The sequence below is a fragment of the Gobio gobio genome (genome assembly GCF_949357685.1).
Source record: "Gobio gobio genome assembly, chromosome: 18".
Taxonomy (NCBI): Eukaryota; Metazoa; Chordata; class Actinopteri; order Cypriniformes; family Gobionidae; genus Gobio; species Gobio gobio.
In genome coordinates this window covers 21,429,760-21,444,837 of record NC_137111.1, presented here as the reverse complement: position 1 = coordinate 21,444,837, position 15,078 = coordinate 21,429,760, and the positions used below count along the sequence as shown (strand labels likewise).

Below are 15,078 nucleotides of genomic sequence, written 5' to 3'. Positions count from 1 at the left end.
AATTTTATTAATCATCATTACTCTGCAAACAAAGTCTCATAAATGTACCACAGGTACTGACCAATTACAGCAAGCATCCAAAAAGCATTAGAAAAACACTGGTGCCAATTCGTCAGAACAATGAGAAGAGTCGTTTCTTTCAGATAAAAGCATCGATGATGTACATGTAGATTAGGGAAACGAAAACAAAAAAATCTGAATTTCAAAAGACTTCGTGTTATGAGTAATGACTGACCCCTGGTGGTGCAAATCCAGTATAAAATTACTTTTATGTGAAGGAAACCTGATAATAAATTACAATAGGCAATTATAACTTTAGCATGTATTGTGAAGAGATGGGATTAGTCTGAGGTTGACATACTTTTGCTAGGAGGCGTTGCAGGTTGTCTTTTCCCAAGTATGATGCCTGCTCACTGATTGTTTGCTCCGCCCTCTGGAGAGTGTTGCTCAGGTAACTGCGACATGTCTGAAACTTCTTCAGCAGTTCCGTAAGAACAGCGCACTGCTCTTGTCTGTCAAACACACACATACACACATGTTGGGTTTTCATGTTTTATGGGGACATTCCATAGACATAATGATTTTTATACAGTACAAACTGTATATTTTATCTCCTAACCTTAAACCTACCCATCACAGAAAACTTTCTGCATTATTATATTTAAAAAAAAACATCACACAAGATTTTTTTCTTCATGGGGACCAAAAAAAATCAGGCTTAATGAAAAATATCTTCCAAAAATCTATCTTCATTGGTGTGTGTAATTACATGAAGGTGAGTAAATAACTAACCCTATAAAGCAGAACAATTGGCAAATTACATTAATTTAGTTTTGAATAAATCTCAGCTCTGGTCTAGAACCCACCTGTCAGATACAGCTCTCTCAGTCTCTTCCCAAAGGAAGTCCAGCTCTTCATCTGCTGGATCAGGGTGCTCTTTTTGTCGAGAGACTTCAGACAGAGTCTTCTTGATGCTTTGGTATTCAGGACGAAGAGAGTTCAACTGCGATTCCAGATCGGACAGCGCTCGAATCCTAAACACAGATGCAAACAGTGTAACCATTTTGGACATTCTGCCAAAAAAATGTCTATATTAATCAATTAAATTGTTTAAATAATTAAATTACATCACATGCTGAATGCTTAATCAAAGTAAGCTGGCATACTGGCACACAAAAGCTCTGCATCATGAGATCTAGGAAATAATTTAAATACCGGTGCTGTACAGCTGGCATGGTGGGATCCTTTAGACCTTGTTTTTCTGCAGCCCCCTGCACCTTTCTCAGCTCAACCTGTATAGTCTTCCTCCTCAGGCCGAGTCCCTGGTTCTGCTGTTCCTTCTGGAGCTCATTCTGTCTAATCATCAGACGATCATCTGCCTCTTCCACTCCGTGAACCAGGACCCCCACCATATCCAGACAGGAAACGGGTCTCCCGTCCTGGGTCACCTCGAGCTGTGCTCCGCCCAAAAGCTGGTCCAGCTGTGGAGCCTTATCTTTAAGGCTGCTGACTCCCTTCCTGATTAGTGCCAGCTTAGACCGGCTGTCCTGCAGTACCACAGGATCATTGCTAGGAGCGCTCTGCACAGAAGAGACATCGAGCTCCACGGTGCGCAGGGACATGAGGAAGCGGTCGAGGGCACGGGCAGCAGCTTCGCTCTTGCGCACCTGTTGCCTGAGCCGGTCCAGACTGGATCTGTGGTTTAGAACCACCTGAGTCAGAGGTGATCGGTCTCGCAGGTCCAGATGACTCGGTTCAGAGTCGAATCGAGACAGACGATCCATCTCTGTCTGGATACTTTCATCTAAGTCCTGAAAATAAGGACAAGAGGTGGATATTTAGATAAAAAGATGGGATGGAGGAAAAGAGCTTAACATGCAGCGACTTTTGTAATTGAATAGATATTATTTTATGTACAGAAAAGGGTGCATGACTTTATTATAATATATTAATGTGTTAAATGTATAGCCCTTTTAGCTTGAAATGAAATTTTACAATTTTAATTTTCTTTCAACATATAAAAGTAGAAAAAGTAAATATTATTATATTATATATTTTATTATATGTTGCATGAGAGTGATTGCTAATAAAACTAACACCATTAACAAAAAAATGCCATTTGTGTACTTTTCTCATTTCATTTACTCATTTCATTATCATTTATAGTGCAAATATGAAATATTCTAAGTAAATATTACAGATAATAACATAAAACTAACTACGTTAACCAAATAAAATGTTATTTGTGTCTTCATAACGAAGCTTAACCATAAATAGAACTCAATAAGAAATCAATAAATATAAATGTCTCTCACCTTCACATCTTTCAAAATGGCAGGGTTAGCTAAAGTATATCCTTTAATGTCTTTGGGTTCTTTGATGAACTTTTCCAGCCTTTCAGAAATCTCAGAGATCTTCACTGTAATCGAGTCCATGAGCTCAAGTGCTGCTCCAAGTGAATCCACCCTGACAGAGAGCATAGACTTATTTAACAAACAACAAAATGCACACACACACAGTCTGGCTACAGGATATTTTCTCTAGAACTCTTTGATTTTAGTGGATCATATGACACTGGGTGAAAGAAAAAAAAGCTGTAATATGCTGATATCTGAAAATGTATTTCATCTCACACATTAAAGCGTATACTGTTCTGAAAGATCAGTGTAATGCCATGTCTGAACACACAAACTTTCATATGACCGGGTTGTTTTCTTTATGCACACACATACCTGCCCTGTAACTGTGACCTCTGCTCTCTCCACCTGACAGTGAGCTCCATACGGTCCTGCTCAACAGACCGTTCGTTGTACTGAACACATTGCATACAAAATGTTTCATACTCCTTCCACAAAGACTCTGTCTCGTCCCACAGACACTAAAACAAAAAAGAGAGGGGGACAAATGTATTAATTTCCCTGCCAGTTATAAAAGTTGCTATGGCCTGATTTTTATAGTAATTGTCCTTTGAAAATGCATGATCATATCAAATCACCAGCTTTAAAACTACACAAAACACTGTGCATTACCTTTAATTCTCTTAGTCTTTTCTGCAGGTCTGTGGGAGTGACTGATTCTGAGGGACGATCTCCCAACAAGCATTGCTCATTTCTATTTAGCTGAGCTTGTAATGCAAATCTGGAGCTGCGGTACCTGAGCAGTCCAAGAAAAAGTAGATGTGAAACAGAAGATTCTGACGCAATACCGCACACAATCATATACAGAAACGTAAACAATATTCTCTTTTTTTATCCATACCTGTCTTCTTCTGTACTGGTTTGTTTCACTATCTCTCTCTTCTCCACAGTTCTTGTTTGCTGGGGGATAACCGGTGTAATAGTCTAAAACAATATCCCCCAGACACAAAATTCCCCAAAGATAAATTTATTAGGGACTAACTTTATTATATAAAAACACGTCCTGAAAAAAATATTCATTTAGTTGTACCTCTGAAACAACTTCTTTGGGCTTCTCAGGTGGTGGTGAGACTGTAGGTGCTTTCTGAGTGGGTGGGTCTTTTGTTTGCTCTGTTTGTGAACTATTAAAAATAATAATAATTAATGGCTAAATGTTTTTATCAGACAAAAATAATATATATGAGAGAGGCTCTTTCTCCTCCTTTTACCCAGTTTCTGGAGGAGGTGTATCTCTGTCTCCACTAAACTGCCGCTGGATGGCAGCAAGCCGTCTCTCACATTCTCTGAGTTGGGCTTGTGCGAGCCTGTGTGCGTCCTCAGGGCTCAGAGTATCACACAACTCCTTCAGAGCTTCAAGCTGCTGCCCTGCCTCTGCCAGACTGCCCTCTGCTGAAAAACAAGCCTGCAGGAAGAGAGAAAACAGAAAACTGTATCACTAAACCTACAGTATGTAAATGATTTTGTAACTTTAATCTTAATTTTATAATTTAAAGGGTTAGTTCACCCAAAATGCTATGATTATCCCATAATTTACTCACCCTCAAGCCATCCTAGGTGTATAAATATGGTCCATATTATATGGATATTATTTTTCTTACAAAAAAACACATCGCATTTTTTTGTCTTCCTAAAAGGCCTTTATTAACCCCCTGGGAGCCATATGGACTACTTTTATGATGGATGAAAGCTCTTTATTGGGCTTCAAAATCTATGGTACCATTCACTCCCAATATAAAGCTTGGAAGGGCCAGGATATCGATTGTGTTTGGCTGAAAGAATACACCTATACACCTAGGATGGCATAAGGATGAGTACATTTTGGGATCATTTTCATTTTTGGGTGAACTAACTCTTTACAATTTTTTTTTATTTAATGCTGCTACTTTATTGAAAGCACCTTTATTGTTTTCATTTGGCATTATTTTGTTGTATTTTGCTGCCTTGCAACATGCAAACAGTGGTAACAAAAATGTTGCTATGCGTCATGCAAAATGAGTGAGTAGTAATGTGGTTAAGAGGAAAGACAATAAAAATAAATGTAGGGGTTGATGGAACCCAAATCAAAAGTTTAATAAAAATAAATAAATCAAAGGCGGGAATAAAAACATAAAGAAAGAGAGAAATTATCCCCAGACCCATTCGAATTTATGACATCATGCTCTGCGGTCAGGGTGGTAGTAACTTTACCTCTCCGCTTGATTCTGATATTGACTCAGGCCTAAGGTTGAGTTTTTCCCTCTTAAAGTGCATCTCACAAATCTCAACCATACGGTTAAAATGCAGGCGGGTTAACTCAAATCTGAGTTGCCTCAAAAATTCTGATATTTGCACTCGAACAGCCTAAAAATATTAATTAATTAATTAATTAATTAAAGAAACACACAACAGCAAGCACACAATCTCTTAATGTTTGAGTTAATGTTATCTTCACATACAGTTACATATACTGTAGTGTAGAGCATTTCAGTTAGACAGTATCTAAAATAAACATGGTGCAGATACAGACAAACAAGCATTTTAATAATATTACTATGCAGATACCTTCCACTGTGTTCTAACAGATTGTGTAAAAAACTCCATGTCTCTAAGTTCAGATGGGGTGCAGAAAGCTTCCATCCCTTCCGTGGCCCTCAAGAACTCTTCAAGGAGTTCAGGGTCCAGAGTCCGAAGTGTCTCCTGAAAACAAAAAAACAACACAGACACTTGGGAAACTGAAACACTATTTCTTATTCTCTTATAAAACACAAAATAAGCAAACCAACTCATGTCTAAAATGGACAAACCTCCTTAACTGATGCCTGTTCGTCTGTCATTCGCTTATCCTTGAATACATTGATAGCTTCGAGAATGTGCTCTTGAAGACAGTGCTTGGCTTCCTCAAATCTATTCCTAACCAGGGCCTGTGCCTTTATATAAGCCTCAGTGTAGGCTTGAGAGGGAGCCTGAGCGAGTGCTGGCTGTTTAACCCGAGGAGCTGACTGCTGTTGCGCCGGTTCCTGTACTGCTAACAGAGACTTTGTCAGATCTTGGGACTGAAGCTCTGTTTGAGCACTTTGACTTTGGATGTGGGTTTCAGATGGGGCCTCTGTCCTGGATGAACTCCACTGTTGCTGACTTTGCTGAGGCTGCTGTGGACTGTGAGATCTTATGGGAGCTTGAGCAGGTGGTTGATTCCATGGAGCTACTGGCTGGAGAACACCATGGAACATAGTCTGGGAAGAGATTTGAAACTGATGTTCTGGCCGGACTGGACCCCACTGCCGTTGAGGGCTTTGTGGCCTTGGAAAGGCTTGATATTGGGGCTGAGGATGTGGTCCCTGCCCTTGAGTTTCAGCCTTTGGGTATACTTGACTGACTCTCTCTGGACTGACAGGTCTCCATTGCTGAGAGGGAACCATATGCTGAGCTGGACCTTGGGCTCTTATCTGTGATTGACCCCAAGGTGATTCTGGTCTAGCAGGGGGCCACTGCTGAGGCTGTAATTGCGGCTGGGTTTTAGGGTAAACTGACATTTGAGGTTGAGGTTGGACATCCTGACCTGGAACTTGGACATTGGGGTAGGTCTGGGCCACTATGCCTGGTCTTATTGTTGACCACTGCTTAGTTTGAGCTGGAGGGACACTTTGAGGTTGGGGATGAGTTTGGAAATAGGCCAGAGGCTGCATTTGGGCAGCGACAGAAATTTGTCCTTGGACTTTGGGGTAAGTTTGGGTGACATCTCCTGGTTGACACCACTGGGGTTGCCCCTGTGGTTGAATCATAAGTGGTGCGTTCCCCTGTGCTTTCATCTGAGTTTGGGTTTGAGGTTGAACAGGCATCTGGGGTCGAGGCATAGAGATGATTCTGGGTTGTATGGGGGATGCACCTTTGGGCTGAGGGGAAATCACAGTCTGATTGTGCAGTGTGGGTTGCTGGGTCTGAACTACACCATGTGGTGACTGTTGTCTCTGCATAATTACTTGTGGTTGAATGGGAGATGTAGAGTACTGCTGTCCGGGTCTGGAAATGCCTTGGGGCATTGCTTGGGTCACTGGAAATCTTTGTGGTTGCGGCACTGCAGGATGAGATTGTGGAATAGGCTGCCATTGTGGTTGCATGGGAGTCATGGATTGAGGTTGTGCCTGTTTCGGGATCATCACTTGAGGTTGCTGTGGTGTCAATATCTGTGTTTGAGGTTGCTTGTGTTGCTGAATAGATGAAGTTGCGTGTGAATATTGTGTAGTTGCTTGAGTTAGACTTGATATAGAGGGTTGAGGTGGATGTTGGTTTAATACTTGTTGACGAATCGGAGGAGTCACTGGCTGTTGTGATTGTTTTTGAATCACTGGTTGTGCTGCAACTGCTGGCACAGTTTGAGGTAGTTTTTGAGTTTTGGGTTTCTCTTGTGCAACAGGTTGAGCTTGCTTCATACGTTTCTCACCACTCTCAACAATGCTTTTTGACTGTGTTGTCACCATGCCATAATCAGGTCCCTGGGGTTCAGGTAAGCTAACAGCCACTATATGCTGTGGTGGTGCTTGAGGACTTATTTCATCCTTGTCCTTTGGCTCTGACTGAGATTGTGGCACCAGCTGAGCTGGTTTTGGGGTAACATTTTCCAGTTGACTCCTCTGTTGAAGCCAAGGTCTGTTCTGCAGATTTGCCTGGGATTTTTTCGCTTTCCTCTGCTGCTTTGGAGCTTGATGTTGGATTGTAACCTCTTTCTGTGACTGTGTTTCTACTTGGCTCTGAGGCTGTGACTGGACTGCTGTTTGTGCTTGTACCTTCTGCAGTTTTGTAAGTTCAGTTTTCTCTTGTTGTTGGATGTGCACTTGTGGCTGTGTTGCTAATTGCTGTTCATTATGAACTGGAGATGCTACTTGTTGCAGGTTCTGTGAGGGTTGGCTAGCTACTGGAGCTTGCATCTTCCACTGGTTTTCTGTCTGTTTTTGTGTCTCAGGTTGTGGTAAAGATGTCTGGATTTCAACATGATGCTCTTTGAGCATGTCTATTTTTGCTTGAGCTTGGACAACTTTCTGTGACTTCACTTTAATGGACTGAGAGTCTTTCACATGCTCAATGGACTGAGAGTCTTTCACTTGCTCACAGGGGTGCATTTGTGGTTGTGGGCTCCTTTTCTCTTCTTCGTAATCTTGTACAACAATCATAGGCACAGGCTGACTACACGGCTGGCTCTTGAGAACTACAGCTTGAGAAGGTATCCCTGATGGTATCTGAGAAGGTACTGGGATTTTGGCTCTGACTGAAGGCTGGGGTTCTGTTTGGCTAGGGGCTCCTGAAGAAGAGATAGGCTGGAAGGAGGGCTTCTGGGTTTGGGACTCTTCCTCTGCCTCCTGATATTGGACAAAAATCTTGGAAGGGGGCTGGTCTCTAACAGGGCTTCTGTCTCTGCAAGCCCCCAAAGAGCTAAGCATGCCTATGGCTTCCTGTTGAGATTTAGCAAAATTTCAAAATCATTGCATTTGCATTTATAATTACTGAAAGAGCTGTTTCAATGCTGTATATTATCTTTTAAATAAAAATTGTATAGGTGAATCATGCTGTTAGCTTTTTAAAGTGTTGTTAATCTAAAAGCGATAGACAGACCTGTGACTTTTCCACCACAGCGCGGACCCTGTCCTGCATGGTGGATGCAATGAGATACTGCAGTGGTGAAGTCTTCTGACCATTCATGACCATAACCTGCAGATCCTGCTCCTCCATAACCACTTGACCCTCTAACTGTAGCCCTCTCGAAATTAACAGCTACAGGAAAAGAGAGAGCCCTTTAATTCCAAATCAGCTAAGTAAAGAGATGTAGCGAGAAGAGAGGGAGAATTAATTAATATTTTGTGGTATATACTTGTATCTACTCACCCGGGCTCTAGGGTCTTGTGCTCTCTTCTGCCTGTGTGTTTCCTCCTTCAGGAGCTGATACAACTCTCTGGCTTCCATCTCCCAATGTAACAGTTCAGCTAGACGCCCGTCCAACCCACTCACGCTCACACGCAGCTCATCGCACACCTGTTCAGCCTCACAGAGTGTCTGTAATACCTAGATATACAGGGATAGATATAGATATATAAACAAATAGAAACAGAAATTAACACAGGCATCAGAAAAGATCATAATAGTGTTAGATTAACACATTTTAAAAACATGATGATCGGCTAATATTCTCGTGGTCAAGCTCATATACTTTATAAAATAATGTATGATTTGATCGTATACACAAAGGCAAGAAAAGTAACACAGTTCACATGAAAACATAAGGGGCCACGCAAAGCAATGTATTCGCTTACTTCAGGAATGGCCTGCTGAAGTTTGCTCAGGGTTTCTGGAGAGCAGTCTAGAGATGGGGAGAGGGCTTCTAGGTCCATATCCTTTATTTTCTTCATCATAAGCTGGAAGAAATAACAATTTTAAGCAAAATCCTACTTAATCTAGTCTTAAATGTAGAAACCAAAAAGATAAAGCAACATAATAACAAATAGATAGTATATATTGTGTGCATTAAGTGTGTGTGCACACACTGCGTACCTGTAGTCTCTTTGTGTAAGTACGTAGTGATCCAGTAACCACCTCCACCGGTTCGTTCAGTAACTGAGTAGCCTCCCTCATCAGGGCCTGAACTGTCTGAGGACTAGATGGACCAGGACTGGGCTCCTCAGCTAAAGACTGAAATATACAATTTCCTTCAAAATACTACAAAAAGGACATAGTCATCTAATCATCTGTGTTAACCCATTATATATTTGAAGATGAAAACTAACTAGTAGACTCTCTGTCCAACAAAATCGGACAAAACAACTTATTGTCCCAAGTCAAGATAAGTGCACATTTTCACATTTTACTTTATTTTTTGTATATGTTTGTACATATATTATTCAAGTTTGATGGGTGACTCACAAACTGGGCTGTTTTAGCAAAGTCAGCCCAAAGTAGATTTATCTTGCAGAGTTCATCTGAAATAGCGCGGCTAGTCTGCGGGTCTGTGACCTCAGTCAGGTAGTTGGCGACCTCATTCAGGTGAGCTTGCCGAGAACTCCACTCTGACATCACAGATAAAGTCACCTAAAAAAAAAAGATGGATAGGCATGTTTATATAAAAAAACCAAACAGAAAAAACCCTCACAAAAAGCTATTAAAATACTTAAGGTTTGTCTAACCAGTACAAATAGATTGATAGCATTTTAAAACTACAATAAAAAAAGTAAATTTAACGTTTTCTACAGATTTGTGTGTACCTCTGTTCTCTGCCCGTGTCGCTGACCATGCGGACCCTGCTCCAGCCATGCGCGCATTGAGGTATAGATATCACTGTAAGAGTCCCAAGCTGCCAACACACGTCCCATAGTTCCCCTCATTATCCGTACACCTTCCAGAGTTGCTGTCACATCTGCTTCCAGCTCAGCCACCTGGTGATTTACCTGTGTGGAGTCTCCAGCTGCAGCAGACATCAGCTTATGAATCATTTTTAATTAACAACAACACTTTTCACCAAATTTCATTTCATTGTCATATTTATTTATACTATAATTGCTATGGGCAGTTAGGAGCATGCTCGCAGACACATGCACACACAGTTCCTTTGTATTACCCAAGGCAGCCTTGCTGGTGTATTTGTTGGCGATTAGTTTGAGTTTGTGGAGGGCTCCATTCAGCAAAGAGGTCAGGTCCTGTTTGTTCACAGTCTCCTAAAAATATTCATTGTGATCAAAGTTCAAAGCTTCTATGATTTCAATTTTTAATGTTAACTTGAAATCGCAAAGTAATGCCCAGCAGCAAATTTATTTGAGCATTGTCACTTTTCGCTCACATTCCAGTCCTGCATTAGCACACGAACAGCCTCCTGGGAAATGTAGGCTCTTTTCCAAGAACGCAGTTTAATGTTGAGTTGATTAAGCAGGTCTAACACTGTGTGTCTGCGCTCGTGGTACTCCAGCTTAATACCATGATATTTAGCTGTTACACGGACACTGGTGAACCTGGAAAATGGACATGTACACAAAATAATTAAATACAGTTTACTGCTGTTCATGAAACGATAACAGAATTATTGTCATTAAAAATGATGCCGTTTCACTCCCAGTAGGATAAATGTCTGATTAAGCAATCAAACTCACCTTCTCTTCATCTCCTCCGTCTTGTCTGTCGGCACCAGAGTCTCTCCAAACTCATTTGTGTTTTGAAACATATTAAACCTCTTGATATGATGTGGCATCTCCTCCAAACACACCTGCAAAATGTGGCAGAAATATGACATTAATTACATTTTAACAGCTCTATAGACATAATAAAATAACATATGGAAGTCGGTCAAACCTTTAGTAGTTCGAGTTTCTCACGGGCATCCTCCGCGGCTCGAGCGTGATCCATTGGCTCGCCCTCTTCGGCAGATAAAACCTCTTCAATACGCAACAACCAGCGGCCCACAATGTCCAGTGGAGGTGGGAGACTCAGGTCCAGCTCTGTTTTATACTCACGCAGCTACCACAGACATATATATATCAGTGCAAATTAGCATTTCTATACACTAGAAGGCAAGTTCATCCATTTAGATGGCATGCGTTTAGACATATTTTATTATCACTATTATAGTCTAATGAAACTCAGCACAAAACCGAATAATCAAATAAAACCCATGAAATATCAAGAAAGTAACATAACAGAAAGTTTGTGTGATGCTGTGACCACTGACCTTCTCAGCGAGAGTGTCCCATGATCGTCTGAGGGCTTTCTGCTCTACACTGAGTTGAGGTGTCCTCTTCATCGCTGTTAGTAACGGCATTACGGGCCGTCTCTGCTCGTTAAAGGACACAATGAAGGTGTGGAAGACCTGAAACAAAAGTAAATTAACTTTAATGCAAACAAATCAACAACAAAAGCAAATCATCATGTACAACAAAACCGATGCAAATCTAAAATTAGTTTATTTTGTTACCAGGATATTATTACCCAGTATCTTAACACTGTCAATGATACTATAGGTGTTAGAAAACAAAAGGGTACACAAAAGATAATTATATATATAGATAAAAAAAAAAATATAACAGTTTTGGACCAAAAACTGTTCACATTCTTAGTTCATAATGCAAATTAAATGTGTAAATATACAAAACGAATAAATGAGCAGATTTGCTCAAAAAATAGTTTTGAGGTATGACATTGTATTGAGGTATGTGCATTTATTGTTAAATACATTTTTTTTTTTAAAGTTCTTCACTCAAATTCAAGAATTTAATCATAATTTTAGTGCATCATTCTGCAGTGTGGATTTTTTTTAGTTAAAATAAGGGTACGTTTACACTAATACAATGATGTACTGAAAACAGAAAGCGTTTTTTCCAGAGGACAACGTATCATCAAAACAATCCCCATTCACACACATCCGTGAAAATGACTAAAAACTCGGTATTATGCATGCCAGGCCAGTAGTTGGTAATGTCACTTAGTAGAAAGAAACACTACTATAGACTGAACACGTAATACGCATGCACACAATGTCACCGTTTTCACAAATTCACATTTTTATAGTTTACAAAGAGACGGTATTGTTTCCAAAACCCATAAAAAGTTTTCTGTTTTCAGTTAAAAATGATTTTGTGTAAACGCCCCCTCAGACATTCACTGATATTCAGGTCTTACTTGGTATCTTTCAGCATAGCTCTCTCCCTCTGTGGAGTCCCATCCCTCTATCAGCTCCTGATAGGCCTGATCCAACCAGCATGTGACCTCCTGAGCCTTCTGATTGGCTGAGGTCTGGACAGACAGAACCAAAAAGATCAACCAGCCAAAAAAAGAACTCTGATTTTGTTATCCATTATGCAGTTTATGTTGTCATTATAGTTAAGGTATACAAAAAAATAATAATAAATCAAATTCTGAGGTAAAATTAAAGATTAAAGCTGTGCACAAATTAAATACCATTTGCACTGTACACACTAAACAGTAAAACAGTCAGAGTTTAGTATTGCAGTCCTCTAGTCTAGAGGAAGCCAGTTCTTAACACAAACCAACTTTCTCAGCATGTAATTAAAATGATCCTGCCCATGAAGGCTCAAGATCAGCGTATTAGAATCTTCAAACACAAGCAGTGCTTTATTAAATAAATTAACTATTTAATTTCAGGGATTATCTTTGGTTTTAATGGATTAGCTCTGTAATTTCTGGTATTATCTTCATAATTGAGTTTAGTTATCAGCATGTCTATACATGCAAAACGCTGGTATAAACACTGGTTACGGAGCATCAGAGAGGGTATTTAAAAAAAAGGGGGGAGGGGGTGATATTTTACCCCAGGGCCAGCTGCTCTAGCTGTATCAGGTGATTGGGGAGGGCCTGATTTGATTGGACAGGGCATTAACAGGTAAACCTGATCAGAGAACATGTCAAGTAAAACAATTAAAGTGAACCATAGCAAAAATCACTCAAACTCTTTTCAATCAAAAAAAGTTTCAATAATTCAGCCTACAGTAATATATACACTTTTACTCACACATTCTTTTACATTTTAACCCAAAATCTTGAAGTCTATAAACATGTTATGTGACAAACACTTACAATAACAGTTTAGTGTATTCACTCACACAACAGGTCAGACAAGTCCCAATTAACCTTTCATAGACATTTATGAATAATCCTGACACTGATAAGAAAAACTAACACACCTTTACCAAACTAAAAGAGAAAAAGCAGTTAATGAATGAATCAAGCACCTAAAAATAACAGAGAGAGAGAGAGACAGAGAGATAGAAGTACCTGTCTTACAGGTGACGCAGCTATAGAAGGAGTAAAGTCTGATGGCAGATTGACAGGAGAGAGACGCTGAGGAGGAGTGAGATACTAAACCACCATCGAGAGGGGAAAAACAGAAAGAATAACAAAAGAGATGTGAGAGACACTTGAGCATTTAGATATATAGTGAGAAATGTTGGATTAATACTATCCTGTGTACCTGTTTTGATATATTATATGATGATGATCAAATAAAAAAAATTCCTCACAAATAAAGTAAAACATAAATCTAATTACGATTCATCTGATAAAAATTGTGTTTGCAATTCAAAATGTGATTTAAAATAAAAGCTCTATCGTGATTTTCAGTTTTATTTCGATTAATTGAAATAAACCTACTAAAGGAACAATTCAAGGAATAGTTGAAACATGAGAATAAATAAATGATGACAGAACTTTAATTTTTGGTTGAACTATTCTTTACTTCCATTCTTGTGAGGACAGTGTTCACTAGTAAAAATGGTTCAAATGGCAAAAGGCATCTATAAAAGGCCAAAGTTAGGGTATAGTAATTGTAAACAGTGAAAACAGGTTAACAAGAAATCTTCAAAAGTGTACACTTGTGTTGTGTGTGTATGCGTGTGTGTGTGTGTGTGTGTGTGTGGCTAACCTGCATTTCTTCATCAGAAACAGAAGTATCTTTAGAGTACTGCAGAAACTGAGCAACATAAGTCATAATAGACTTTTCATCAGGATCCCTAACATCAACATCTGAAATACAAATACACCATTGTTATATGATAATGTCATATACATACACTCACCTAAAGGATTATTAGGAACACCATACTAATACTGTGTTTGACCCCCTTTCGCCTTCAGAACTGCCTTAATTCTACGTGGCATTGATTCAACAAGGTGCTGAAAGCATTCTTTAGAAATGTTGGCCCATATTGATAGGATAGCATCTTGCAGTTGATGGAGATTTGTGGGATGCACATCCAGGGCACGAAGCTCCCGTTCCACCACATCCCAAAGATGCTCTATTGGGTTGAGATCTGGTGACTGTGGGGGCCATTTTAGTACAGTGAACTCATTGTCATGTTCAAGAAACCAATTTGAAATGATTCGAGCTTTGTGACATGGTGCATTATTCTGCTGGAAGTAGCCATCAGAGGATGGGTACATGGGGGTCATAAAGGGATGGACATGGTCAGAAACAATGCTCAGGTAGCCCGTGGCATTTAAACGATGCCCAATTGGCACTAAGGGGCCTATAGTGTGCCAAGAAAACATCCCCCACACCATTATACCACCACCAGCAGCCTGCACAGTGGTAACAAGGCATGATGGATCTATGTTCTCATTCTGTTTACGCCAAATTCTGACTCTACCATCTGAATGTCTCAACAGAAATTGAGACTCATCAGACCAGGCAACATTTTTCCAGTCTTCAACTGTCCAATTTTGGTGAGCTTGTGGAAATTGTAGCCTCTTTTTCCTATTTGTAGTGGAGATGAGTGTTACCCGGTAGGGTCTTCTGCTGTTGTAGCCCATCCGCCTCAAGGTTGTGCGTGTTGTGGCTTCACAAATGCTTTGCTGCATACCTCGGTTGTAACGAGTGGTTATTTCAGTCAAAGTTGCTCTTCTATCAGCTTGAATCAGTCGGCCCATTCTCCTCTGACCTCAAGCATCAACAAGGCATTTTCGGCCACAGGACTGCCGCATACTGGATGTTTTTTCCTTTTCACACCATTCTTTGTAAACCCTAGAAATGGTTGTGCGTGAAAATCCCAGTAACTGAGCAGATTGTGAAATACTCAGACCGGCCCGTCTGGCACCAACGCTCAAAATTGCTTAAATCATCTTTCTTTCCCATTCTGACATTCAGTTTGGAGTTCAGGAGATTGTCTTGACCAGGACCACACCCCTAAATGCATTGAAG

At 40.2% G+C, this 15,078-nt stretch overlaps 1 protein-coding gene across 11 annotated transcripts in view; it reads right to left on the bottom strand.

Moving 5' to 3' along the window:
* syne2b (spectrin repeat containing, nuclear envelope 2b) overlaps nucleotides 1-15,078 on the bottom strand; it is a 124,283-nt gene that overhangs the window by 96,056 nt on the left and 13,149 nt on the right. For all 11 annotated transcript variants that reach the window (XM_079843340.1, XM_079843345.1, XM_079843348.1 and 8 more), the window contains exons 9-34: nucleotides 13,804-13,904; nucleotides 13,158-13,241; nucleotides 12,694-12,771; nucleotides 12,045-12,158; nucleotides 11,098-11,235; nucleotides 10,722-10,886; nucleotides 10,523-10,635; nucleotides 10,216-10,384; nucleotides 9,997-10,093; nucleotides 9,644-9,843; nucleotides 9,306-9,470; nucleotides 8,937-9,074; nucleotides 8,699-8,800; nucleotides 8,274-8,450; nucleotides 8,004-8,162; nucleotides 5,201-7,843; nucleotides 4,959-5,093; nucleotides 3,626-3,819; nucleotides 3,448-3,538; nucleotides 3,259-3,341; nucleotides 3,030-3,153; nucleotides 2,733-2,878; nucleotides 2,316-2,466; nucleotides 1,216-1,811; nucleotides 867-1,034; nucleotides 362-512 (exon numbers count right to left, since the gene is read on the bottom strand). In XM_079843340.1, coding sequence (XP_079699466.1) covers nucleotides 362-512; nucleotides 867-1,034; nucleotides 1,216-1,811; nucleotides 2,316-2,466; nucleotides 2,733-2,878; nucleotides 3,030-3,153; nucleotides 3,259-3,341; nucleotides 3,448-3,538; nucleotides 3,626-3,819; nucleotides 4,959-5,093; nucleotides 5,201-7,843; nucleotides 8,004-8,162; nucleotides 8,274-8,450; nucleotides 8,699-8,800; nucleotides 8,937-9,074; nucleotides 9,306-9,470; nucleotides 9,644-9,843; nucleotides 9,997-10,093; nucleotides 10,216-10,384; nucleotides 10,523-10,635; nucleotides 10,722-10,886; nucleotides 11,098-11,235; nucleotides 12,045-12,158; nucleotides 12,694-12,771; nucleotides 13,158-13,241; nucleotides 13,804-13,904 — 6,482 coding nt within the window. The remainder of the gene's footprint in view (nucleotides 1-361; nucleotides 513-866; nucleotides 1,035-1,215; nucleotides 1,812-2,315; nucleotides 2,467-2,732; nucleotides 2,879-3,029; nucleotides 3,154-3,258; nucleotides 3,342-3,447; nucleotides 3,539-3,625; nucleotides 3,820-4,958; nucleotides 5,094-5,200; nucleotides 7,844-8,003; nucleotides 8,163-8,273; nucleotides 8,451-8,698; nucleotides 8,801-8,936; nucleotides 9,075-9,305; nucleotides 9,471-9,643; nucleotides 9,844-9,996; nucleotides 10,094-10,215; nucleotides 10,385-10,522; nucleotides 10,636-10,721; nucleotides 10,887-11,097; nucleotides 11,236-12,044; nucleotides 12,159-12,693; nucleotides 12,772-13,157; nucleotides 13,242-13,803; nucleotides 13,905-15,078) is intronic.